Raw genomic sequence first — 24,918 nt, forward strand, 5'->3', positions numbered from 1 at the left:
TAATTTATAAATCATGCAATCGGTACATCTTTCTGAAGTCATTCAACACAAGTCCTTTCCCCATCATGTAAAACACAGACACACATTTCTTTTTTAAAAAAAAAAGCATATGGCAAGCCTTTTCAACTTTCAATCAGCGCGGCTAATAGCAATAGATATCAGCAACAGCTTTTTGACTAGCTGGAATTCCACGTATTCATTTTGGCTCGAAGCAGTTTGAACTACAGATATCTACAATTCAGTTCTCACTTATCAAAATGTTGTCTGGAATTCCCTTCTGACTATTTGAAATGAAATTACTGACTTATCAGCTTGTATTTGCAACTAGTGAAAAAGTCATTTCAGATACATAGAGTTGATTTTCAGATATCTGAAACATAACTGTAACTAGTGAAAATTACTTTAATATATTTGTACAAATGTAACAATTATATTGTCTCCAATTCATTTTTAACTATTCATTTTATTCTTTTACTAGTCCAAATTGAAATTTAGCCATCAAAAAGGAATTTATATGAGTCTTGTGTATCTATATATCCGAAATGGATTATTTTAAGTTGAACATCGTTCAAATAGTCACAATCCTTTTTCACCTTGTTATTCTTTCTAGTGAAAAAGGAATTACTGATATCATTAAAGACATGACTAGTGGCAAGTCAAACTGTAACTAAATCGCTGCTGATTAAATGTTCAATTAGCCTGCCATAGTGTATAGGCCTTACTTACCATCTTCAAACCAATATTTACATTTAAACTAAGTAATAAATATGATAAAATGAGTATAATGTTTACAAATAAAGATAAATATGGTGGCAGTAGGCCGGGAGGCACTCAGTGAGTGGTGTGGGTTGGACAGTTGGAATCGTGACAGTTTCACGATGGCAGATACCTCACTGAAACAGCATCTGACTGACAGGACAGGTCAAGGTGTGTGACCTGGCTTCTGCCTAGCCAGCCAGGTTGGGCCCTTACATTGACAGAGGGTACATATGCTTGCTTAGCTGCTTTGAAAAAATAACACTTACACTGCTGATATTGCACACTTTTAGCAACTCTTATGTCCAGCATCCCTTAGTAATAATGACAGCTTAGTTTATGTGACATCAAAAAGACAAAAGAAAACAGACAGCACCCCCTTCTAAGAGATAAAGCAAAATAAAAGTTAAGCACCCTTTGAATGACGTGTGAATTTCTGATTGTTCACAGTACACTTAGTACATCTATCTGCAGTCATTTGTACACGTCCTCTGCGACAGATGATCAAAAAGCTTGATTGAGTGACACGGCGTCTAACCTGCCTCTGCCCTTTATTCCAGTGCAGTATGTGGTAGTGTGTGGCGAGACAGCGGAGATGAAGGGCAGCAGAGTTACACTGCACACAGCCTGAACTTTTGCTTTGACTTGTGGAGTTCCATAGCATGAATTTAGACATTCATTTTCTTCATGTTCAAGTCATCATCAAGGTTTTAATACTATTTGGATTCTGGCCTCGCAAAGTATTGCAGCTTATACCATCACATCATCTATAACCACTGTTTGAATAACCAAGGTTGGGAATAAGTGGCGGTTTTCTCTCTTGACACAACTGTCAACAATAGTTGGCAACTAATTTTCTTTTTCTTTCTTTTTTTTTTTTTTTTGAGCAACTGATCATGGCAGCTCTGAACATTTCGCATCATTTAAACTGACCATAACGGAAAGTTTAGTCTTCAGTCTTTATCCCCACACCACAACATCCAGGAACTTCACCAAAAACTCTGCACAAACCTTCTAAAGGGAGGAGATAGATAGTCTCCTTCAACTTCAAATGGCCTCATCTGCATTGCGTGATTTGCAGTCCAACACAAGTCTATGCAATATATACCAAGAAAATAATTTACTATATGTACATCCTGAAATCTACGTCACTGAACAGGGAATAAAGTTACAAAGCAGGAATCCAACATGTCCTGCATTTGAAGTGATTTCAGCTTCACAAGAGCTGAGATGACAGAGTGTTCCAAGTCCAGTGTGAGCCTTTTCACAGACACACACACATTAACATGTCCCCATGAACTGAGACAAGGCTGAACTGCCAGAGAGTATATGAAGGATGCTATGACTGTCATGCTGCAGTTGAGTGTATCACTATTTTGTGATGACGGTTATTTGTCCCATCCCTGTGGCTGACCTCTGGTCCCTGATGGAAGGAGGACATTATTCTCTACCAACACAGACAGGAACTTGCTTTCAGAAGAAATGTACTGGTACAGTGTCTTCCAACAGCAGCAGCATGTTGCAGTGGTACTACAGCAGTTGCAAAATGGCGGTTACAGCAGTGTATTTAACTGCTGAGTGTACCTAATATTGGCAGATATGATGATATACTCGCTCGACCAGTCATGGCCGACAGCACTGCTAGGCCATGCTTTCACCTCCATGGAAAAAATAATCAGAACCTGTGAGCTCAGTTTCACAAACAGGCACAGATTGCTGTGTTAATGATGGAAATGAACTGAAACGGAACCACATGTGTTTCACACAAGTGAAAAAAGAGCTGGTGGATCCACATCAGTGTTAAAAAAATGAGACAGGACATTGCCAGGTAGAAACTTGGTCACAGCTGTGAGAAAGGCACTGCAGTTAGAACACAGTTAGTCTTTTCTGTCTCGCTACACTCCTCCTCTCTCGTGTTTCTTTCACTGTGTCTCTGTGTGTTTTTGTGTGTGTGCGTGTGTGTGTGCGTGCGTGTGTTTGTGCAGCACGGGCAATGCTACGTGTGGTGAACCTCGTGGAACATGAGCTCGCGAGGGATGGCCGTTTCTGCACCGTATATTTTGGAGGCGCGACGCTCAAATGCTGAAACCATCTGCTTCACCACCTCGTCGAAGAAGACATGAGCTAGCTGGGAGTGAAGGAGGGACCGAAACTCAAAGGAGATCTGGGGAGGGGAGGGACAGAGGAAGAGAGGATAAAGTTAGCACCTGAATTTCATACTGTATACATCTGTCAGAGGTCTGTCGATACGTGTGTGTGTGCATGAGTGTGTTTCTTGGAGTTTGAAATACAACACTTGCAAGTGCAGACATGTCAAGCTCAGACACATGGAAGAACCATCACATGTTCAATCACAGTCTTTGTTGTAGCATGTTTGACTGTCACAGTGCGTCTACTTACAGAAAAATCCACAGTGCAGGTACGAGGATAGCCAGGGAGGCCAGGGCTGAAACGCCAAACCGTCTCCAGGTGGTTGAACAGTTTAGCCTCTGAACAGGATGCCTGACCAGAAACACAGACACAGGAAATGCAATTGGTTTGCTGGAAAGAATAAGAAAATTAGAGACTACCTTCATGAATTTCTAACCTAATAGTAGTTACTAGAATAGATTAACATGTCCATATATCTGAGTGTTAACATCATATAGCTTCAATGAAGAGCTGCAAGAAACTGATGCGGGGCAAATGTGATACTTTGTGCTAATACAATGATTTTATCAACTTTATAGATATTAAAGAAACAATGAAAGGGGAAAACCTTATACAATCAAAATTGTCTCTAGATGTTTAGCAGAGACCCAGAGCCTGAACCCCTGACCAAGCAGACAGTGACAAGGAAAAACTCCCTTTTAACAGGAAGAAACCTTGAGCAGGACCCGGCTTGCAAGGGAGAACCATCCTGCTGATAGTCGGCCAGGTGGCACATATACTATGAATACACATCTTGGATTTTTCGTGTTACAAACAGGTCTTTTTCCCAGTACACATTTTTGACTTGTCATAGCAGAAAAGCACAGGTGCTACAAATAACATTAACAATGTAATTCATGACAGTGTGGCAGTATCCCAGGATCCTGAAACAGAAGCAGTTCATAAATAATTTTATTACTGACACCTGTACTTTTCCTTCTTAATATCTAAAAGAAAACGGGGTGAACAGTCCACCAAGACACTATCAACATCAGATTTACTTCTCTTTGTATCCTTTGGTGAACTATTCATAGACCAAAAAAATGTAAGTGTAAATGTTGCTACTTAATTACACTGACCACAGTTCACTACAGCTGAGATTAGTATTGATAGTCTCATTAGGTAGCATGATTACTGTCAAGTAAAAATGGACAACATGACAGCTCAGCAAAACTGAAGCGAAAACATGTTGACACCCCCCCCCCCCAAGTGGCTGGCTGCAGTATAGGTCATAAACCCCTCCCCTCCATGTTTTTCTGATGTTTGGTTTTAATTTATTACTTGATATAAAAAGGGGGTGAAGTGTCATGATTGACAGCTGAGAACTGCTCCTGATTGGTTCAAGCGGGTGTATGAGTGGGAACTTGATCCCACAGCTCAGTCGCCTCATCAGTAGTGTACAGACTCAGGTGCCAAATGGCATCACCAGCACAATATGGCAGCACTCATATCTGGGATCTTTTGGCTTCAGTTTTGTACTGTTAGAGAGAGTGGAGATGTGTCATCCATCTTTATATATGTCAATGGTACTGTATCATGAACGGCAATTCTGTTATGAACTGTCAATATCCTTAATTTTATGGTAATGATTTAGTTAATTAGACTTTAAAAACTGGCTCTGTGGTCTTCGAAATTAGTGCAAATAGAAAAATCTTAATGCTGACCCCCCCCCCCCCCCCACACACACACACAGACACACTGGGCATCATGCAAGAAGCACTCATAGGAATTTCATACAAGTCATGCACAACAAACAGACTTCTAACTTGTCCTCATGGTCAAATTAGATTCTTTAGGCAGAAACAAGTGATTTCTGACAGGTTTGTACAGTAAAAAGTAAGAGAAGTTTAGAATTAAAAGACTAAAAAATGTCTGTCTATTATATTCAGCAAACATGGGCCGGAGGCAGTGTCTTACCTTGACCAGGTGGGGGCGTACAGTAGTGACAAGAGAGGTGTAGTTCTCCACCACAGGTGGAAATCCCACAGTCAGTTTGGCCTTGCAGAATCCAGCTCGTTTGAACACCACATCGGACTTCTTACACCAGGGAACAAATAGGCGGTAGTTTTCCACTCCAGCTACTACGTCATATATCTCCTGCATGGAATACCTGAAGAGTCAATGATGGAGAGGAAGGAGGTGTAAGTTCCCCGTGTACATGCAGAGCTGCACGTCAGGAAGTAGATGAAGGTCAGCAAATGTGACATAACACTAAACACTAAACATGGCTCGCACAGTACAAGACTCTTGACCCAGTAAAGTCTGAACTAGGTCAACGAGAGGACAGAGGGGGGACAGAAAGAGGAGAGGGGTGGGAGGAAGAAGAGACAGAGAGACAAAAAAGTGGAAGAGGAGAAGAACAATGAACTCAACAAAGTAAAGGCAAGGTGTACTGAACGAGAGGCAGATGGAGAGTCCACACCATTGTTACATAACTGAATGTCCCTCACTGCTGCCCGCGTCTATTTATATAAGCAGATTTAGTCTTTATGACCTCTATGGAACATTCAGTGCGTCAATGAGAAACACACATGTAGAGCCTCGGACAGAGCACCAGCGTCAAAATAATTCTTACATGAACTTGTGAGAATGTCTGGGGATTTTCAATAGGAATAGAATTTTCTACATATATCTGCTCATGTAATTATGTGTTGTCAAAAGGACAATTTGAGCTGCAGTTAAACCTATAAATGTGGTGAGTACATCACATGAAATGGCAAGGGACAAAGAAAAGGCAGTGAATACTATATGACGGAACAAGGCTTAAACACAACTTTCTAAGACTAGGTCACTAGGGCACTGTAAGTGAAATCAGACTTGAAAGAGTCACCCAATGATGCGTCTCTCTGAGTACTCCTTCCTTTTGGAGAAGGAATCGGTGAGGTTGAAGAAGCTGCGGGCAGGCAAGATGACGCCACGCCCCGGCATGGCTGCACCCAGCAGGGTAGGGACGCGAGTCATCAGGATCCCACATGATGACAAGTATCTGATCACAGAAAAAAACAATAAAGAGAAAACCAAGGTGAGGATTTTACTCTGTACCATGAGCTCAGTTTAAACACTCAGTTCTATTCTGTTGTCTCCACAAATATTATGTTGTCTTTTGCTATTTTAATGAAAAAGTCTTTTTTCTACTGTCAGATTAGGGGTGGACAATCTGATGATTTGAGATTGATCTTGAAGGTGTCCGCCATCTACTTTTTAGCCAAATCACTGAGATTGTGGTGTTAAATGTCCTCATATTTATGTTTCCAAACTTCACACAACCTCACCGGCTAGCAGACGCGAGCTATGCGAACAAACCAACAGAGTGATAAAGCCAACTAGACAGCTATGCTGTGCTGTAAATAATGTAACATGAGTTATGGCTAACAGCATGGTGGATAAGGAACTTGTGTGCCAAAAAAGAACCATCTTCTATGCAATATTGTGTTTTAGTGGTGCAAATGGAGAAATTCATAGGCTGTTCCAAGTCTTGTTATAGTCTACAAGCATTTCAAAAATAAGAAATAAAATTCAACTTAGATCGTGCACTGTGATTGCAATTAAACAGACACCTAGCCAAGATAGATCTCTAACCTCTTAGTAACAAAGCTAAGTGGGACAGGAAGTCTCTCCTGCATCAACATGAAGCCTAGCTAATTACCTAATCATACCTGTCAACCAAGAACAACGTAACAAGCTGCAACGAAAGCCTTTATTCCTGGTTAGCAGGAAGCCTGCTTCTTGTTACACCTGCCAAGTATTTGTCATTCAAACAAAAAAGGTCACAGGCATACAGATGCCAGTAAATCAAAATGGAACGAGGTCAAGGGCACCGGTTTTACGACAAGCTTAAGAGACCTAAAGCACTGCACTGCACTGCCTAACCACCAGGGCTCATTCAACTCCAACGCCTGATTTTTTGGCATTTCTGCTTAATTTAACCAAGCAACCAGGTAATGCAGAAAGACGCCTGTGAATACTGGATAAATACGTTTTTGCAGACTCAGTCTGCTTGTTGCTTTATGTCCAACTGAGAACCTCACTCTTTTAACCCCTTTCTGATACACCAAGTACTAGGGCTGGGTATCGTTCAACAACACGGGCCAAGCTCATGGGAAGTAGCAGTCTATTCACACTGCTTATTGTTGTCTTGTCAACAAAATTAAATCATTTTCATCAAAAGCCTCATCAGCTGGGATAATCCCTGCAGTATGTAGTTGGATAATTGGATGTTTGACCAGTCACAGCAATTTTGACAATGGATTACTCATCATTTACCAAGCAAACATTATGTGAGGATTTACTGATTCTTCTTGGTTTATATCACCGTAAACTGAATACATTTGGATTTCGTAGGTTTGTTCTGACAAAACAAGAACGTGTGATTTGAAATTATCACTGGTTTACTTCACATTTTATATCGATTAAAACATTTTTCAAAAACAATCAACTGCAATTGATCCTTAAAATAATAACTGGTCACAGTTCTCTTTCCCCTTTTTCCATAGAGCTTTTTTACTGGTCAGGAGCCAGTAGGCAAAAAGTCCTGAGTCAGTTCCTTTCCAGCATCACAAATGGAAGTACTGGATTAAATCTGGATGGGTACAAGCGGGTTTGTAACCTTCACGGATGCTAGGAACATACATAGGTCACATAGGTCCTGTTGCTGTTGCCATCAGCAGCCTGCAGGGCCGCTGTGACTGATCACTTGATTTGTGCCTGGCTGTCACCCACGGCACCTGTGGAACCCTGTTCCACAATGTCCCTGGCACTGGAGCACTGAAGCACAACACAGCTCTCAGGGGATATGTTTGCATTTAGCCAGCCTTGATGTCACCACTTAATGTGATGTGACAATATTGTTGTCATCACCAGATTAAACCCACAAAACCTATTTTTTTCTTCTTGTGACGTGCTGCTTTAAATTCCTGGTCCATCACAGGCCTGATGGTCACTTCAAAGACAACCCACTCACTACTACGTGAAATGTGATACACATGGCACTGACCTCAAACTGCCAAGTCCACGCACGTGTAGGGGTGCGGATACGGAGAGGTACAGTTGAGAAATCAGGACTTCAGCACAAAGAAGGAGGACAGTGCGCACACTGAGTCCCATGAGAGTGCAGAAGCAGGACAAAACCAGATTATGATGGATAAACAGGTGGTTCGCCCATTGAATATTAACAGGTTGTGCTTCAGCCATTAATGTGAAGAAACTGTTGGGCAAAATGTTGCCAGAACTACCAGAGCTTACAATTTCCAGTGTGCAGACTTCCTCTCTTTTTCCTGACAAACACTTCTACAGAGCTGTAAGGAATTTGCCACCGTCCAAAGCATTGTGCCAAAGGAACTGAACTTGGATTTCACTTGAATTCCCTTTTAGGAGAGTAATGGCAACTGCAACGAAACTCATTTCCTGTTTCCCCTGTTTTTTCAATTTGTTACTACTTTCACTTTTACTTTTACATTTCAGATGAAAATATTGTTCATTTTACTCCACTACAATTATCTCACAGGTATAGTTAGTGATTTCTTCGTAGTTAAAAAGCAATTAAATTATGAGTTTATACAGTATTGTGCATAATAACAGTAGCTCGGTCTTGATCAACAACAACTGAAATTCTGCTTCAGTGTTTAGGTTAGGAACATTCGGAACACATCTGTAGTTTTACTTGTGGGCAAGAACTTTCCCTTTTAAGACAAAAAAAATTATAGTGTGATAATACTACGTTCGCAGACAGTACTACGTGGTGTTAGGCTCATGTAATTATGATTTATATCTGGTCTAAATTAGTCAGATGTTAGACCTGAACTGACAACAGGCCCAACTGACTATTCCACTATAGACACACTATAGATTGCTCAAATGCTGCTTGACTGACAACGGTATGTAGGCCATAATATATATATATATATATGACTAAAAAAGACCAAACCAGGTCCACAACGTAAATGTTGCTTTTAATACGTGTGCCACTATTCACAACAATCTGTATTTTTTTAACATCTGTTATTGTGAGATGTGCGTCTTCTCCTAGTTTCCAGGTTTAGTCGCGCGGTAACGTTACAAGACAAAACACCGTACCTTACGTTGTTCCTAGTCTGTATTTCCCGGCTGGCTGTGGAAGGTAACCGTTTCATACACTCAGCTACTTTTCGTAAGCTCCGACAACCTCTCGCCATAGTCCCTTCTTTGACGGATTTCTTTACTCGCCGTCTAAAGCTAAGTTGTCAGGCATCAGTGTCCACAGATTTGTCCCGCCCCCTGGTAACGAACTCTCTTAAAGTCGATCTAGCATTGGAGGAACTGTGTGAATTGAGAGTTTTCATTGGCCAGTCTTCTGGCTCGTCAGCCGAAGTTACTGACGTCAGTGTCTTCCGCGAGCATGTACACGCACACGCAGGAATGTCACGAGATGTTGGCTCAGGTTTCGCTGTAAGTCTGTTCGGTGTACTTAAAGGTTATCCACACACTCACTCCTCTCTCTCTCTCTCACACACACACACTTGGTCTTTATCTGAAATGTTGCAAACAATGCCCACCATCTTGTCGGCTATTAATTTCTGTGAATTTGTCTGATTGCTTACTTAATACAGTTAGTAAGCCCTATACAAATTCATGTTACGTTAATTATGAATCGGGTGGCTTGGAGTGAGAATGCACCTAGAGTGGCTTCTTGACTACGACTGTGATGACAAAATAATATAACAAATCTTTGGCTAGATCAAAAATTACCTCGAAATATATCATCAACTATCATCAAGTCTATTAGAGGACTGTGTAAAAATACTCTAATAATGATAATTTCGACAGCAGTATTAGTAGTTGTAGGAAGTATTTTTTTCTTGGCAATATTCTAACACTTTTTGGTTACTTTTCAGTTCAGAATCAGAATTCCTTTATTTATCCCCGAGGGGAAATTCTTTTTTTCGTACAGACATTGCACTTGCAATTTCTCCGACCAAGAAAAGAGAATGAAAAATATAAAATAAAATAAAAACGAAAAAAAGTCTAAAATATCAGATATTTACATGTGTCTGTACATTTATACGTTTCCGGGGGAAAAGTCTGTGTGTCCATCATAGAGCAGAGTTTAATAGTTTGATGGTGACAGGTAGGAATGATGTCACTCTGTGGTGCATCGTGGGAGTAAGAGCCTCTGACTGAATGAGCGCCTGTAGCTTATCAACACATTGTAGAGAGGGTGAGAGGGAAAGTCCAATATAGTTCTTATTTTGGACAACATCCTCCTCTCAGACACCACTGTCAGAGTCCAGTTCCTCTCCCACAACATGGCTGGCCTTCTTGATGATTCTATTGAGTCTGTTAGTGTCCCTCACCCTCAGGCAGCTGCCCCAGCAGGCAACAGCATATGTGATGGCACTGGACACCACCGACTCGTAGAACATCCTCAGCATCGTCCTGCAGATGTTGAAGGACCTCAGCCGTCTCAGAAGATAGAGGTTTAGATAGTGAAGAGGAACATGCAGCACTTTAGGTGCACATACTGTGGTCTGCCAGTCAGATAGTCTGCCATCCACCCAGGACACCGGGGGGGCATCCACCTGCATCGCTGTCAGCTTCTTATGGTGTCAAACGTTCAATTCAATTTATTTATATATAAATCACAACAAAAGTTATCTCATGACACGTTACAATTAGCACAATTAAGAATGTGATTTTAAATACAAAACATAGAACCTTCTCCTAAAAAGTGATATTATACATATATATATATATATATATATATATATGTAATATCTTTATTAACGCGTCAATAACAATAATAATACAATTTTGATACTTTGATACAATAATATTTAACTGTGTTGTGTTCAAGTTTTTGACTTGAGCAGTAGAAAACAGGGAGTATTTCTACACTGTGGTAATAATAATTTTCATAACAATTAACAAGTAAACAGAGAACAGCGAGAGAGAGAGAGAGACGGAACTGTGGATTAACACGCTTCCGGTCTCAGACTCGAACAACCACCACCACCAAAATGGCGAAGATCGCCAAAACGCACGAAGGTAAATTACTTTAAAAAACAAAGAATAGTCTCTATTTTAGTTTGCTTTTAACGATATTATACGTGAGCAAATATGTAGGGGGCATTGCAGTCTTTTGGGGACCAAACAATAAATAGATTTTTATGCTATTTAACATGATACGAAGAAGGCCGAAGTACGTCGCAGCGCGGACAGCTTAGATAATGGCGCTGATTGCTAGCTGTTTAGCTTGCTAGTTAGCTAGCAATCACCATGCGCTTTTTGCGTTTTGTGGATGTAGTGTCTAAATGCGTGCTTTATATATGCATACATGTGAAACTATGAACAGTTAATTGCTGTTTACTGTTAGATTAACATAGTTCTCATTTGGTTAACTCAGTTAGCAATAGCTTCATTTTACAACACTGCTCGACCACACGTTACACATACGTAGTGTTTAGTTAGCTAGCATCATTTGTATGAATCGTGATGCACTCCGTTAAGGTCTATTACTCGTCAGTAATTAGTTTTGGATTATTAATTACGTAAACAAAGGGATCAGATATTTTGACAATTTTGCAGTTTTTGACCCATGTTTATTTGGTTCGTCATTTACTTACAGATATCGAGGCCCAGATCCTGGAGATCCAGGGGATGAAGGCGAACCTGCTGGAGGAAGGAGACCAGGGAGTAGGCCTTGATTCTACAGGCTTCTATGACCAGGAGATCTATGGAGGCAGTGACAGTCGCTTTGCTGGCTATGTCACTTCCATTGCTGCCGATGAACAGGAGGATGTAAGTATTTTCTATTCCAGCACATAAATACAGTTGTAATGTTTTTTTTTTACCACTCCTCTCTCCCAGGTAGTTGCAGATTGTTGGTTTGTAAACTACAAATCCTTCTTACTTCTATTTTGTTAAAATTCCACAGTGTTTTTGGAGCTTGACAGCTCCCCCTTGCCTGTTGTATGTGAGCTAAGAGAGTCTTGCCGTCATGGTGAGATTTGATTAGACTCCTGTTTCCTTCTTTCCTTAGGATGATGAAGATGATTCGTCAACAAGCTTGTTGGGACAAAAGAAGCCGGGAGGCCATGCACCAGTGGCAAAAATCAATGCCATTCCTCAGTCAGATGAACAGGTATGTAGTAATTTATGCTTTCACAAACATCAGATTTTAAGTCTGCACATACATTCATGTGGGTGTTGTCAAAGTGGGTTTCCTGTTATTGTTGAATAAGTCAGAACATAAATAGCCATTTCTTTTTATGTTTCTTTTTTATTGTTTGTCAGAGCAGCTAGCAAACAACCTTTTTTGTCTTTCAATTCAAAAATACACACTCAATAACTTGTCTGTCTGTTGCAGTATGACCCATTCGCAGAGCATCGTCCACAGAAGATTGCAGAACGGGAAGATGAATACAAAGCCAGGCGCAGACAGATGATTATTTCACCCGAGCGTCTTGACCCTTTTGCAGATGGTAAATTTAGCTCTCTTTTTTTCTTCATTAACCCCCCCCCCCCACACACACACACATACATACACACTCACTTTCATGGTTCACTTTTTTGCGATTCCTCCATGACTACGAATGCTTTGATACCCTTAGTTTTGCTGTTCAACCCTTCGACTACAATGCAATAGCTTGCTTCCCAGACTTGCCTTCCCTGTGGTCAATCCGTTGTGGTCCAAGAATATTTTGTGTCTTTGCGTGTTTTCTTCTTTCTGCATTTGTATACAACTTTGCAATACATTTCAGTGTGGGCTCATAGTTTATTCTCAGTATTTTGATTTGGAAAATTATTATTGTCATTGTTTTTAATGTGGAAAATGAAATTTTTATTCTGGTGTGCAATAAAATAAACCCATTGTAGGATTACCATGCTTTTCAGAGGGGAGGTGGTTAGGTGTTGAATGTTCAGAGGGGTAGCTCACCTAACAAACATGGGTTGCAGATGGGTTGTGTGTGAGTCGAAGGGTTAACAATCCCATGTGAGCGTCAGTCTAGATTATGAAGGGAAAGTGTGCTGTCTCTTTATAGTAGGGGGATGAGAAATGTAAGTGAGAAGAATTAGATGTGGTGTAATTCACCCTCTAAAAAACTGAATGCTGCAGCCAATGACAAACAATAATGTACACGCTCATAGAAAGAGTTTTAAGACCCCAGAGGCAGGTAGTGCAAAATGCTGGGTCATTTAGGCATAATCAACCCCAAATATTTTGGTTTATATAAGAACATCCATAAATTCAATGAGTTTTCATTTGGCTTCCCAGTTTCCCTTTGTCTGGGCTGTAATTGATGTGTCTTTGGTCACTCAAGCACCTCTGTTGGCTGGTTAGTCTTGATAGATGTGCCAGGTCCTGGGGCCTCAGGATAGGAGTACTGCACATTTAGTGAAACCAGCTTTTCTTTTAGTTTTGAGGATCATAATTTCTAGAAATAGTGAGGTTGAATTTTTATATCCTATTATGAATTTGTATAATTTTTTGTAGTCAATCTTTCTTTCCATTTTAATTACACCTTCACTTCTCTGACAGCGTGAGCTTAAATGGCCTGAGTCTTTCAGGTTTGGTCTAGGTAGAGCTTATCTGAAGCCTGCATGTAGAGAGAGCTCTTTGTACAAAGTTGTTGTGTAAATATATTTTTATTTTACAACTCTCTCTGTAAAATAGAAATATATTATCAAGAAAATTGTGTACCACAATACCACAGGCCCATACTAACTGTCCTTAATTTCTCTCCTACAGCAGTACTGCTTTGCCAGTCCTGTACTGCACTCTGTTAAGGGTGCAGCAACTCATCCTGTGTAGGTTATGGGGAACACAGAGAACTATGCACTTGTCAGTTTGGTCAGGGTCCACTGGCTGCTTGTTTGAGGCCTTTGAGGGGAAGCCCTGCTACAACAAACCTCAACCCCCACGAGCCTCATTTTTTGTTTGGCTTTTCAATTTCCAACACGCTCAGATAAAGATCTCCATGCATTTACGATGGAAAATTGCTTCCTAAAATTGACTACATATCTTTGCCTTATTTTATCAGTTACCTTTGTCTTGAAAGGAAGTCGAGAGTTAAATGTATGATGACTGAATAATAAGTGCTATGATGATTCAGTTTGGCTCTGGCATGTCATATTCTCATATTTCTTAGTGTTGGGATAGATTTATCATTCTTTTTAGCCTAATCTTTCTGTTTGAATGCCAGAGTAGATGGTGACATTTTTATAATGTAGTAATGCCATTCGTACATGTAGCCTCGAAATCTTGATTCCAGTTTTATTAGCTAGTATAAAGAATTGGGAATTGGGACCACAGGGTCTCATATCAATTTTTTTTTTTTTTTTTTTTTTTTTTTTAGTTTTGTGATTATGCCCCAGGAAGGTGCTTTGTTTTTTGAGTGCCCTAAATCATTGCAACACAGGTGGTATACTGTTGTGTGTGAGTTCAAACCCTTTTCCAAAGTGTTACTAATGGTAAAGAGAAATTTTCTAGGCTTCTTTTCTGCCGGTTGAAGTCTGACTGCAGAAGACCCTTGGCACTGAAAGTGTACGTATTCTGAAGAGCACAGCCCAGGACCCCTGCATCAGTGATGGCAATAACTTCTTAATCCACTTAAAGAAAACACCACAACCTCAGCTCTTCTCTCTATGTATCTGCTTTTCTTCATTAGAATGCTATGACTGTATGTAAGAGACACCAATGTATATCTGTATGTAATTTCGTAGGACTTTGAGCAGTTTATGAAAACAGGAACGTAAGTTAATCTGTTGGTAAAGAGAGTCAGGGTTAGCTGGCTGTGTTTGTGCTTGCTGTGTTTGTAGTAACTTGGGTTCCTAGTGCGTATGCTAATGTTTGTCCTATGTTCTTGTTCGTGCTCTTTCGCGCAGGGGGCAAAACGCCGGACCCCAAGCTGCAAGTCAGGTCTTATGTGGATGTCATGTTGGAGCAGAACCTGTCCAAAGAAGAGGTAAGCGGCTACACACTGTTTTCTCGAATACAAACTAAACTGTTTCAGATTATGTCGGATGTTAATCCTTTATACAGTCTTGTCCTTTGTTGCAGTATAGTTTATCCTGATGTTTGTGCGTTTTTGCTTGTAGAGAGAGATTCGTCTGCAGCTGGCAGAGAAGGCCAAGTCAGGGGACCTGAAAGCTGTCAACGGGGCCGCTGCCGCCCAAGCTGCCACAAAACGTAAGCGTCGCTGGGACCAGACAGCTGACCAAACCCCCTCCAATGCTACTCCCAAAAAGATGTCCAGCTGGGACCAGGCTGATTCCACTGCTGAGGTGAGCCACTTAAAGAGATAACTTTAAGAGTATCTAAACGCCGGAGTCTTGGCTTAACTTTCAGCAGAAGAAAGTGGTTTAGTTACGCTTTAAGTGCCTCACAGTGGGTACAGATATTACGGTCCGTTCTGAGTACTCACTATATTGTAATTTGTTAAATGTAGGGCAACTATTTTGAGGTTAAAGACCGTGTGACTCTTTAATCTTATAATTGTAATCTAATTATTATATATTTATCTGTAATTATATAATTATAATTTTTTGGGCCCTCGTAGACACCAGGACACACCCCTGCACACACACCTTCAAACAGCCGATGGGATGAAACCCCTGGCCGCCCTAAAGGCAGTGAGACACCAGGGGCCACTCCCAGTACACGCATGTGGGACCCCACTCCCAGTCACACACCTGCTGGTGCTGCCACCCCAGGCAGGGACACACCTGGCCACGCCACTCCTGGACATGGTGGGGCCACAGGAAGTGTACGCAAGAACCGCTGGGACGAAACCCCAAAGACCGAAAGGGAAACACCAGGACACGGGAGTGGCTGGGCTGAAACACCACGCACGGACAGAGGTGATGAGTCAGTGGGCGAGACTCCAACCCCAGGGGCTAGTAAGAGGAAGTCTCGGTGGGATGAAACCCCTGCCAGTCAGATGGGATCCTCAACACCACTACTTACCCCAGGAAAAACTCCCATAGGAACACCAGCAATGAACATGGCAACTCCAACACCAGGTACGTAAGCCATCACTTCTTGTTGTAATATACACTCCTCCTGTCACTTCCTTGGGTACTGCAGTCGTTTGCATTGAGAAAGAGACAGCAAAGAAGAAACCGCATTTGCCGAAGCTAATGCATATCTAAACTATTCTGTATTAGTCATATGGATCTTCAAGTTCATTCATTAATTGACTGTTTTCTTTAAATCAATTTGCTCTTCTCTTTCTTTCAGGTCACCTGATGAGCATGACCCCAGAGCAGCTGCAGGCATGGAGGTGGGAGAGGGAAATTGATGAGAGGAACCGACCTCTCACAGATGAGGAACTTGATGCCATGTTCCCAGAAGGCTACAAGGTCCATGTCCCTTTTATTGCATTTAATTTTCCAGTGACAAAATCATGAGTAAAAAAAACTTTTAGTAACAGCACTGACAGTTTATTTCTCCTCTTCACAGGTTTTGCCACCACCAGCAGGCTACGTGCCAATCCGTACTCCGGCCCGTAAGCTTTCAGCCACTCCTACACCTATTGGAGGCATGACAGGCTTCCACATGCAGGCGGAGGATCGCACCACAAAACAAATGAATGACCAGCCCTCAGGAAACCTCCCCTTCCTCAAACCTGATGACATCCAGTATTTTGACAAATTGCTGGTGAGCATCAAATTTTTGTGTGCAACATATACAAAGCACTGTGAAATCAGCAGCTGGAGGCTTATCCTGTCTGAAGTTCAGAATGTGTGTTGATGGCTAGCTCTGTGTTTTTTTTTTTTTTTGTGTTAGGTGGAGGTGGATGAGTCCACACTGAGTCCAGAGGAGCAGAAAGAAAGGAAAATCATGAAGCTGCTGCTGAAGATTAAAAATGGAACACCACCTATGAGAAAGGTTAGTTGCTTTTAGCTCCTTACTTTGAAACCTCTTATGATCTCTAGTATCCACTTTTAAAACTTCCCCTCAACTCCCAGAATTTTCCAGAATTCCCCTAGAGCTGCTCCTGTCCATTTTCTTCTCATGTCATAAATCTGCTATGGTGGCCTGTTTAGAATAATGCACCAAAGTGACTCCTGTGGCAAGATCAACACCCAGCACTGAGCCTGTATGTGGCTACAGTGTGAATATTTTCTTGCTAAAGAATTTTCTCTCTGAGGAACTACTGCTTTCAGTAGAGGTTGTTGTGTAGACCATTATGATCTGCTGGGAGCAGTAGACAGAAAACATCATTTCTGGAGGCCTCAGTGCATGTGATTACAACCATAGTTTACTGACTGAACCTCCCCTTCTCGTGTCCCAGGCTGCTCTCCGTCAGATCACAGATAAAGCTCGTGAATTTGGAGCAGGCCCCCTGTTCAACCAGATCCTACCATTACTCATGTCGCCCACCCTGGAGGACCAGGAGCGCCACCTGCTGGTTAAAGTGATTGACCGCATTCTCTACAAACTGGATGACCTGGTTCGACCATACGTACACAAGGTAGGCTGAGTGTAGGAGGTCTGCGCTCGTTTTAGTGGACTGTAATCATAAGAACTAACTTAAAGTTTTCTTTGTGTCCAGATCCTGGTGGTGATTGAGCCCCTTCTGATTGATGAGGACTACTATGCCAGAGTAGAAGGGAGAGAAATCATCTCTAACTTGGCAAAGGTAATATGGAGCCTTTAGAAAAATAAACTATGCACACTCCACTTCCTGCGAACTTTTCTCGTCTGTTCGACCACTCCATGGTCAGATCGGAGCTAGCCGTTCGCTAGATTAACACCAACATGAGAGCTAGCAGACCTGATATTGATGTCACGTCTGTTCTCAACCTGCACCCGTTGGTTATAATCGGATATGTTACTGAAAGAATGTTACTGCTTTGATAAAAAATTAATTATTGCCACAGTTAAGACACATCAGTCTCAATACAAATACCCAAATGGTTGTAAAGAACCACTACTACCCTGGTGATCCCTGCCATTTGTATACTGGTGTACCAGAACCAGGTTTAACCGAGGTTTCAGTGCTCCAAGAAGTCCTTGAAAGTTTGTAAATTTTAAGGGGGGGGGGGGGGCGATAAACGCAGTTTTGACTGAATAAAAGGAAGTACACAGTGTGTTGCTTGTAACTGTGCTCTATTGGGTGGTGCTGTCATGGGATATTATATCATGTGATATTTTACATTAGTAAGATAGAAATTGGATTATTCCCTCAGGCATTATGTAATTGGAGTGTATCACTAAAACATGTCATTCAGCAAGGAGTGTTTTCTGGTTTTGATGACTGTTGATGACTTGACTTGGTCATTAATTGTCTTATGATGACTCAGATGTTTGACATTTCTTTCTGTTTATCCCAGGCTGCTGGTTTGGCTACGATGATCTCCACAATGCGACCTGATATTGACAACATGGATGAGTATGTGAGAAACACCACAGCCCGAGCCTTTGCCGTGGTGGCCTCTGCTCTTGGTATTCCCTCTCTGCTTCCGTTCCTCAAAGCTGTGTGTAAAAGCAAGAAGTCGTGGCAGGCCCGACACACAGGCATCAAGATCGTACAGCAGATAGCCATCCTCATGGGCTGCGCCATTCTGCCCCATCTTCGCAGCTTGGTGGAGATTATCGAACACGGTCAGTCATGCTCACTTGTAAAGGTTTTTGCAGGTCGCTGTAGATGTCCAGTGTTGATAATTTTAAAAAGTATTTTTAAGTACCAAATATTGTTCATTGCAGCTTTTTAGGTTTTATTTTCACATACAGTTTCTTTGGGTTTTTACACTGGTGCTCATGGTTAATGAACCAGTCCTCAGATGCTATTGTAATTTTATTCTTACAACATGAATTCTCTCTTCCTGTGGAAGTTACATAGTTATAAAACGTAATTTAGTTATTTAATTTTACTGTAAATACATAAAATGTGGTATATATGTATTGAAGATCTGACTTTTGGTTCTGACTGTGTGGTGCCACAGGTCTGGTGGATGAGCAGCAGAAAGTGAGGACCATCAGTGCCCTGGCTATAGCTGCCCTTGCTGAAGCTGCCACACCTTATGGTATTGAATCTTTTGACTCAGTCCTCAAGCCACTCTGGAAGGGTATCAGACAGCACAGAGGAAAGGTGAGAAGTTTAAAAAAAAAAAAAAAACAATTACAAAAGGTCAAGTTTTTGAACAAGCTATTTATTGCAAGATCAACACCCAGCACTAAGCCTGCATGTGGCTGCAGTGTGAATATTTGCTTGCTATAAAGTCTCCTTGGAGGGGCTGCTGCTGTCAGTAGAGGCCACATGGAAGACCGTTAGTAATCTGCTGGCAGCATCAGACAAATACTTTAAATTTTAATGTCTTCAAGGCTCACTTTCTGAGTTAAATTTGTATTCACTACTTTTTTTCTTCGCCTTGTGACCAGGGTCTGGCTGCTTTCCTCAAAGCCATTGGATACCTGATCCCACTGATGGATGCTGAGTATGCAAACTACTATACCAGAGAGGTGATGCTGATCCTCATCAGAGAGTTCCAGTCGCCTGATGAGGAGATGAAAAAGATTGTACTCAAGGTAATGATGGGAAAAAATAGTTTATTGTATGACTGTCAATGAACGTTAGGTATCAAGTCTGTAGCATAAACCATGCTTCATGCAACTCATTCTCGCCTGTTCAACCACTACATGGTTTCATCAGGGCTAGTAGTTCGCTAGATGAATACCAACATGAGAATTAGCAGAGATGACATGTGTGTCCTCTCTGTTCTCACCCTGCACCCGTTGGTTACATTTACAAACACTGTTCCTTGTCTGAACTGTGACGGTAGAACCTAAAATGTCACTGATTTTGTCAGTCACACATTACTGGCTCTGATGTGCACTTGTGTTTTGTCTCGTAGGTGGTAAAACAGTGTTGTGGCACTGATGGTGTGGAAGCCAACTACATTAAAACTGAGATCCTGCCCCCCTTCTTCAAGCACTTCTGGCAACACAGGATGGCTCTGGACAGACGCAACTACAGACAGGTTAGCAAACAAAATTGTTCATAACAGACAGTGGTATGTTTGCACACATTGTGCACACATATCTGATCTGTCTTTGTCCCCTAACAGTTGGTGGACACCACAGTGGAGCTGGCCAACAAAGTGGGAGCAGCAGAGATCATTTCTCGTATTGTTGATGACCTGAAAGATGAGGCAGAGCAGTACAGAAAGATGGTGATGGAGACCATTGAAAAAATCATGGGCAACTTGGGTGCAGCTGACATCGACCACAAACTTGAGGAGCAGTTGATTGATGGTATCCTGTACGCCTTCCAGGAACAAACAACAGAGGTGAGAGGGATGACTCTCAGCAGGTTGAGCTGTTAAGAAATCTTTTGTGCACAGAGCTTGCAATTTCAAGATTTTCAAATATAGAAAGTGCCCTAAATGTTGTTGTTTTGTACATTTTTTGTTTTTTTTTCTCCAGGACTCTGTCATGCTGAACGGTTTTGGTACAGTGGTGAATGCCCTCGGGAAGCGCGTGAAACCCTACCTGCCTCAGATCTGTGGTACGGTGCTGTGGCGTCTGAACAACAAGTCAGCCAAAGTCCGTCAGCAGGCTGCTGACCTGATCTCCCGCACGGCAGTGGTCATGAAAACTTGCCAGGAGGTACACCATGAAAACACGCACACAGATTCAAGATTCAAGACCCAAGAACCAACCATTTAACTTATTTTCAAAACTAATACACGTTCTCTTTGTCTGTCGCTGCAGGAGAAGCTGATGGGCCACTTGGGTGTGGTGCTGTATGAATACCTGGGAGAGGAGTATCCTGAGGTGCTGGGTAGCATCCTGGGAGCACTCAAAGCCATTGTTAATGTTATCGGTAAGTGTCCTACATCACCTTACACACGCATCTGCTATCATGACATTTTGAGTGATTAACCTGTTTTGCCTTGCCGGTCATTCAGATTTCAGGATGTAAGAATAGAAAAGTGAATAGCTATTTGATCGTGCTCTTTTCATTGCAGGTATGCACAAGATGACCCCACCAATCAAAGACCTGCTTCCTCGTTTGACTCCCATCCTGAAGAACAGACATGAGAAAGTGCAGGAGAACTGTATCGACTTGGTAGGCAGGATTGCTGACAGGTCAGTAGAATGAAGTTGTACGGTTCTGATCACAGTGTCTTTTAGGCTTGTGCATCGAGCAGCGCAGGGCATTACCCTAACGCTTTGTGTGTATTTTAGGGGTGCTGAATATGTGTCGGCCAGGGAGTGGATGAGGATTTGTTTTGAACTGCTGGAGCTGCTCAAGGCTCACAAAAAAGCCATCCGCAGAGCAACTGTCAACACATTTGGTTATATTGCCAAAGCCATTGGGTGAGTGCTCTCTATTATTGTATTGTGAAGATCATGAATACCCAATAATTCTGTCTTTAATGTTCATTGAATTCTCTCCGTTCAGGGTATCTGCAGCTTTGGAAAAGTGTTGATTTTTTTTTTTTTTTTTTTTTTTTCTGTAAAGAAGCTTTACAATATATTAAAAAGACTTCATTTAAGTTCACGAAGGCAAAATATTTTCTCTTGTCAGCTGTAATGTAATGTTGGTCATAAAATATTTTTGTATCCCATTGTGGGCTTTCAAGAGTTTCAGCCTGTAGCATCAGACTTGTATTAAAGACAGAAAGAGAATACTAGAAGTCTTCCAGTAACAAAGGCCAATATGATAACATTAGTTTGTAGTAGGAAAAAGCTGATATTTTATTAATTGAACAATAAACTGTCCACACGCACCACAAAAATAAATAAATCAGCACTGTGAGTTGCATCAATTACATTATATCATTTGGAATTACTCCTATATACTGCTGGGAAATACTAAAAAACTGATAAATACCTAGACCATATAGTCTAAACTGGTTTTCTGTCATACTTATGTACTTCATTGTTTGTGAAATTCTTTTCTATGTGCTGTTAAGTCTCCCTGCAGAGACCCTGTAACCGTCATTTTTTTGCAAATGTCATCTGAACTTGTGCTCTGTCCCTCTCCTTCCTCTTAGCCCACATGATGTCTTAGCCACTCTGCTCAATAACCTGAAGGTCCAGGAGCGTCAGAACAGAGTCTGCACGACTGTGGCCATTGCCATCGTTGCAGAGACTTGTTCACCATTTACAGTGCTGCCAGCGCTCATGAATGAGTACCGTGTTCCTGAGCTCAATGTGCAGAACGGAGTGCTCAAGTCCCTCTCCTTCTTGTTCGAGTACATTGGAGAGATGGGCAAAGACTACATCTACGCTGTCACGCCTCTGCTGGAGGATGCACTCATGGACAGGTGAGTAGGAAGACAAAGGGTTTATGTTTCCTCAATTCATCCACTGTATACTATTACTAATCTGGACAAACACATTGTAAAAACAGCCACAAAGGCTCAGCCCCTTACTTCCAGTGAAGAGAAATCTTAATGTTTCAGCATGCCAAGACATTTTGGACAATGCTATGCTTCCATCTTTGTGGCAGCAGTTTGGGGAAGGCCCTGTGCTATTCCAATGTGACTACCCCAGTGCACAAAGCAAGGTCAAAGACATGGTTGGATGACTTGACTGGCTTGCACAGAGCCCTGACCTCAAAACCCATCAAATACCTTTGGGATGAATTGGAACAGAGAGTACGAGCCAGACGTTTTCGTCCAACATCAGTGCCTGACCTCACAAATGCTCTGCTGCAATGAATGGGCAATATTTGTCAGAGAAGCACTCCAAAATCTTGTGGAAAGCCTTCCCAGAAGAGTGGAAGCTTTAATAGCTGCAAAGCTGTCTATGTATTTAGAATGCAATACCATTAAAATCCTTGCTGGTATAATAGTCAGTTGTCACAACACTTGTCCATATATTATATGATAAGTAGCAGTTTCCTTTAAAAAAAAATGCATAGGTCGATGTGATAGTAATCTCTGTCATCACTTACGAGCCTCTAGAACAGGCATCTCAAACTGGTCCACAGGAGGGCCGGTGTGGCTGCAGGTTTTTGTGCCAACCAACCAAGAGCACACCGTTTGACCAATCAACTGTCTGAAGACGGAGATCAGTTGATTAAATGAGTCAAGTCTGGTGTGCTGCTACTTGGTTGGAAAGAAAACCTGCAGCCACACCGGCCCTCCTGTGGACCAGTTTGACATGCCTGATCTAGAAGTATGTGGTGGTGTCAGTATCTGCACAGACCCTGCACCTCTGTATTTCGTTATTTTCTTTTTGTTTTGCTGTGTCGAGACATTTCCAGTTGTCAAAATCTAGTTTTCAATTTAGGTATACTCATAGTGTTGAGCCTCAACCTGTGTTTCTGTCATCCTGCAGGGACTTGGTCCATAGGCAGACGGCCAGTGCAGTGGTCCAGCACATGTCTTTGGGCGTCTATGGTTTTGGCTGTGAAGACTCACTAAATCACTTGCTTAATTATGTGTGGCCCAACGTATTTGAGACGTCCCCTCATGTAATCCAGGCAGTAATGGGTGCTCTGGAAGGACTGAGGGTTGCCATCGGGCCTTGCCGCATGCTGCAGTACTGCTTACAGGTATGGACAGCCAAATAAAGATTAAGTATTGATAAACTGTCTAATGCTGCTGAATTATCTCTTAATAGATTCATTGTTATTGTAATAATTGTGACGATGATTATACATGTATGAGTGTGAGTGATCAAAATAATCACAAAAGTCACTGTGATTAATCTGTATTATTGTGTTGCTTGTGTCTCCAGGGTCTGTTCCATCCCGCCAGAAAGGTGAGAGATGTCTACTGGAAGATTTACAACTCCATCTACATTGGCTCACAGGACGCACTCATCGCCCACTACCCACAAGTCTACAATGACGAGAAAAACGTTTACGTCCGCTATGAGCTGGAATATGTCTTGTAAATACAAATTTATGTCCCCTTTTTTCCCCCCCTTCCCTCAGTTATCACTCTCCATTGTTGTCTCTGTCTTGGTCTAGGACCGAGTCTGGTTTTATTTCGTAACTGCTGGTCTTTCCCAGGACAAAACGGTCCCATGACAGGCACATTTAGCCTCTTTTTGATGCTACCTAGTGAGCCTGAATTAAAAATGAGTATGCCATTAGGAGAAAAAAGAAGGAACTTTGTAGAGCCTATGTAATTTTTTTCTTTTTTTAATTTGTACTATTTTTGAGTGTTAATTGTAAGGAATGGCTGAGGTCAGACAAGCCTCGTTTCAAGAATGCAGAGCAGTCATCACAATGTTTCAGATATTTGGATTATGTTTTGTTTGTGTGTATAGATAGGACTCTGTACCGGCTGCTTCTTTTACACACCTGCTCCTCATGTCACACTTTTTGTTCTTACTGGATTGTTGCTTTATTTAACCAAATAAAATGTTTGTGTATAAAAATTCCAATTCTGTGTGTCTGTCAGTTTTATTTCCTCCATCTGTGAGGCACAAACCAACTATGGACATTTACAGATGGATGTAACAGCTGTTGGTGAGTTTTCATACAAATGCAAATGGAAATCTCACTATGTTTACCTGAACATACGATTCAAAAATGAAAAAAACATCAGACATACATTAGTACAGGCAACACTGTGTTAATGAAACCAGAGCTAAAACAATTACAGAACATTGATTAATCCAAAAATGAAAAAATCATCAGAACGAAAGGAATTTTTAACTGCAGCTGTGAACAGAGCAGGATTGGACTTCGTGTTGCATAGTTGACTTCAGTACTTCAACAGATTTATTGCCAAACATTTCTGTTCCAATGTACTAAGGCAGTCAGTGCTGTTCTCACTTCTAGCGCCCCCATCACCCCAGCATCCGCCACTAAACTCTGAGGTACCTTCCCTTAGAAGTGGGACATATTGTCACTTTCCGTTGCTGAGCTTGGTGTTGCCAGTCGGTAGTGACGAGTTCACGGTCTAAATGCCACATCTCTACAGTATACAAGAAATTCAGTATTTTACACATCTAATAAAAGCATAGATATCCTTGTCTACCCTTTAAATGTTAAAATTATAGGTGAATTGTTAGGGTTAGGCCAA

The 24,918-nt window shown here is 41.6% G+C and overlaps 2 protein-coding genes across 8 annotated transcripts; one reads left to right on the top strand and one right to left on the bottom strand.

The window, feature by feature from the left end:
- Positions 1 to 99: 99 nt before the first annotated feature.
- coq10b (coenzyme Q10B) lies at positions 100 to 9,209 on the bottom strand. Its single transcript, XM_046404327.1, has 5 exons — positions 9,019 to 9,209; positions 5,777 to 5,932; positions 4,864 to 5,056; positions 3,157 to 3,258; positions 100 to 2,920 (listed from the first exon to the last, which is right to left on the bottom strand). The coding sequence occupies exons 1-5, from the start codon at positions 9,114 to 9,116 to the stop codon at positions 2,753 to 2,755; spliced, it is 717 nt and encodes a 238-aa protein (XP_046260283.1). The 5' UTR covers positions 9,117 to 9,209; the 3' UTR covers positions 100 to 2,752.
- Positions 9,210 to 10,832: 1,623 nt separating this feature from the next.
- On the top strand, positions 10,833 to 24,274 carry sf3b1 (splicing factor 3b, subunit 1). 7 transcript variants are annotated; one of them, XM_046404820.1, is made up of 24 exons: positions 10,834 to 10,965; positions 11,546 to 11,718; positions 11,960 to 12,061; positions 12,287 to 12,401; positions 14,806 to 14,885; positions 15,019 to 15,204; positions 15,480 to 15,942; positions 16,160 to 16,281; positions 16,382 to 16,579; positions 16,709 to 16,810; positions 17,217 to 17,396; positions 17,478 to 17,564; positions 18,259 to 18,529; positions 18,871 to 19,016; positions 19,307 to 19,453; positions 19,780 to 19,905; positions 19,993 to 20,214; positions 20,351 to 20,533; positions 20,639 to 20,750; positions 20,896 to 21,016; positions 21,116 to 21,247; positions 21,928 to 22,200; positions 23,219 to 23,435; positions 23,621 to 24,274. In XM_046404820.1, the coding sequence occupies exons 1-24, from the start codon at positions 10,938 to 10,940 to the stop codon at positions 23,777 to 23,779; spliced, it is 3,945 nt and encodes a 1,314-aa protein (XP_046260776.1). In that variant the 5' UTR covers positions 10,834 to 10,937; the 3' UTR covers positions 23,780 to 24,274. The 7 variants fall into 7 exon arrangements, 5 of the variants coding, with proteins under 5 accessions (XP_046260779.1, XP_046260778.1, XP_046260780.1 ...); XM_046404821.1 differs by lacking the exons at positions 10,834 to 10,965; positions 11,546 to 11,718; positions 11,960 to 12,061; positions 12,287 to 12,401 and adding an exon at positions 12,423 to 14,464; XR_006844760.1 differs by lacking the exons at positions 15,480 to 15,942; positions 16,160 to 16,281; positions 16,382 to 16,579; ... (13 more) ...; positions 23,219 to 23,435; positions 23,621 to 24,274 and adding an exon at positions 14,411 to 14,464 and having other exon boundaries at positions 10,833 to 10,965; positions 15,019 to 15,080.
- Positions 24,275 to 24,918: the final 644 nt, after the last annotated feature.

This window comes from Scatophagus argus, chromosome 11 (genome assembly GCF_020382885.2).
Source record: "Scatophagus argus isolate fScaArg1 chromosome 11, fScaArg1.pri, whole genome shotgun sequence".
Taxonomy (NCBI): Eukaryota; Metazoa; Chordata; class Actinopteri; family Scatophagidae; genus Scatophagus; species Scatophagus argus.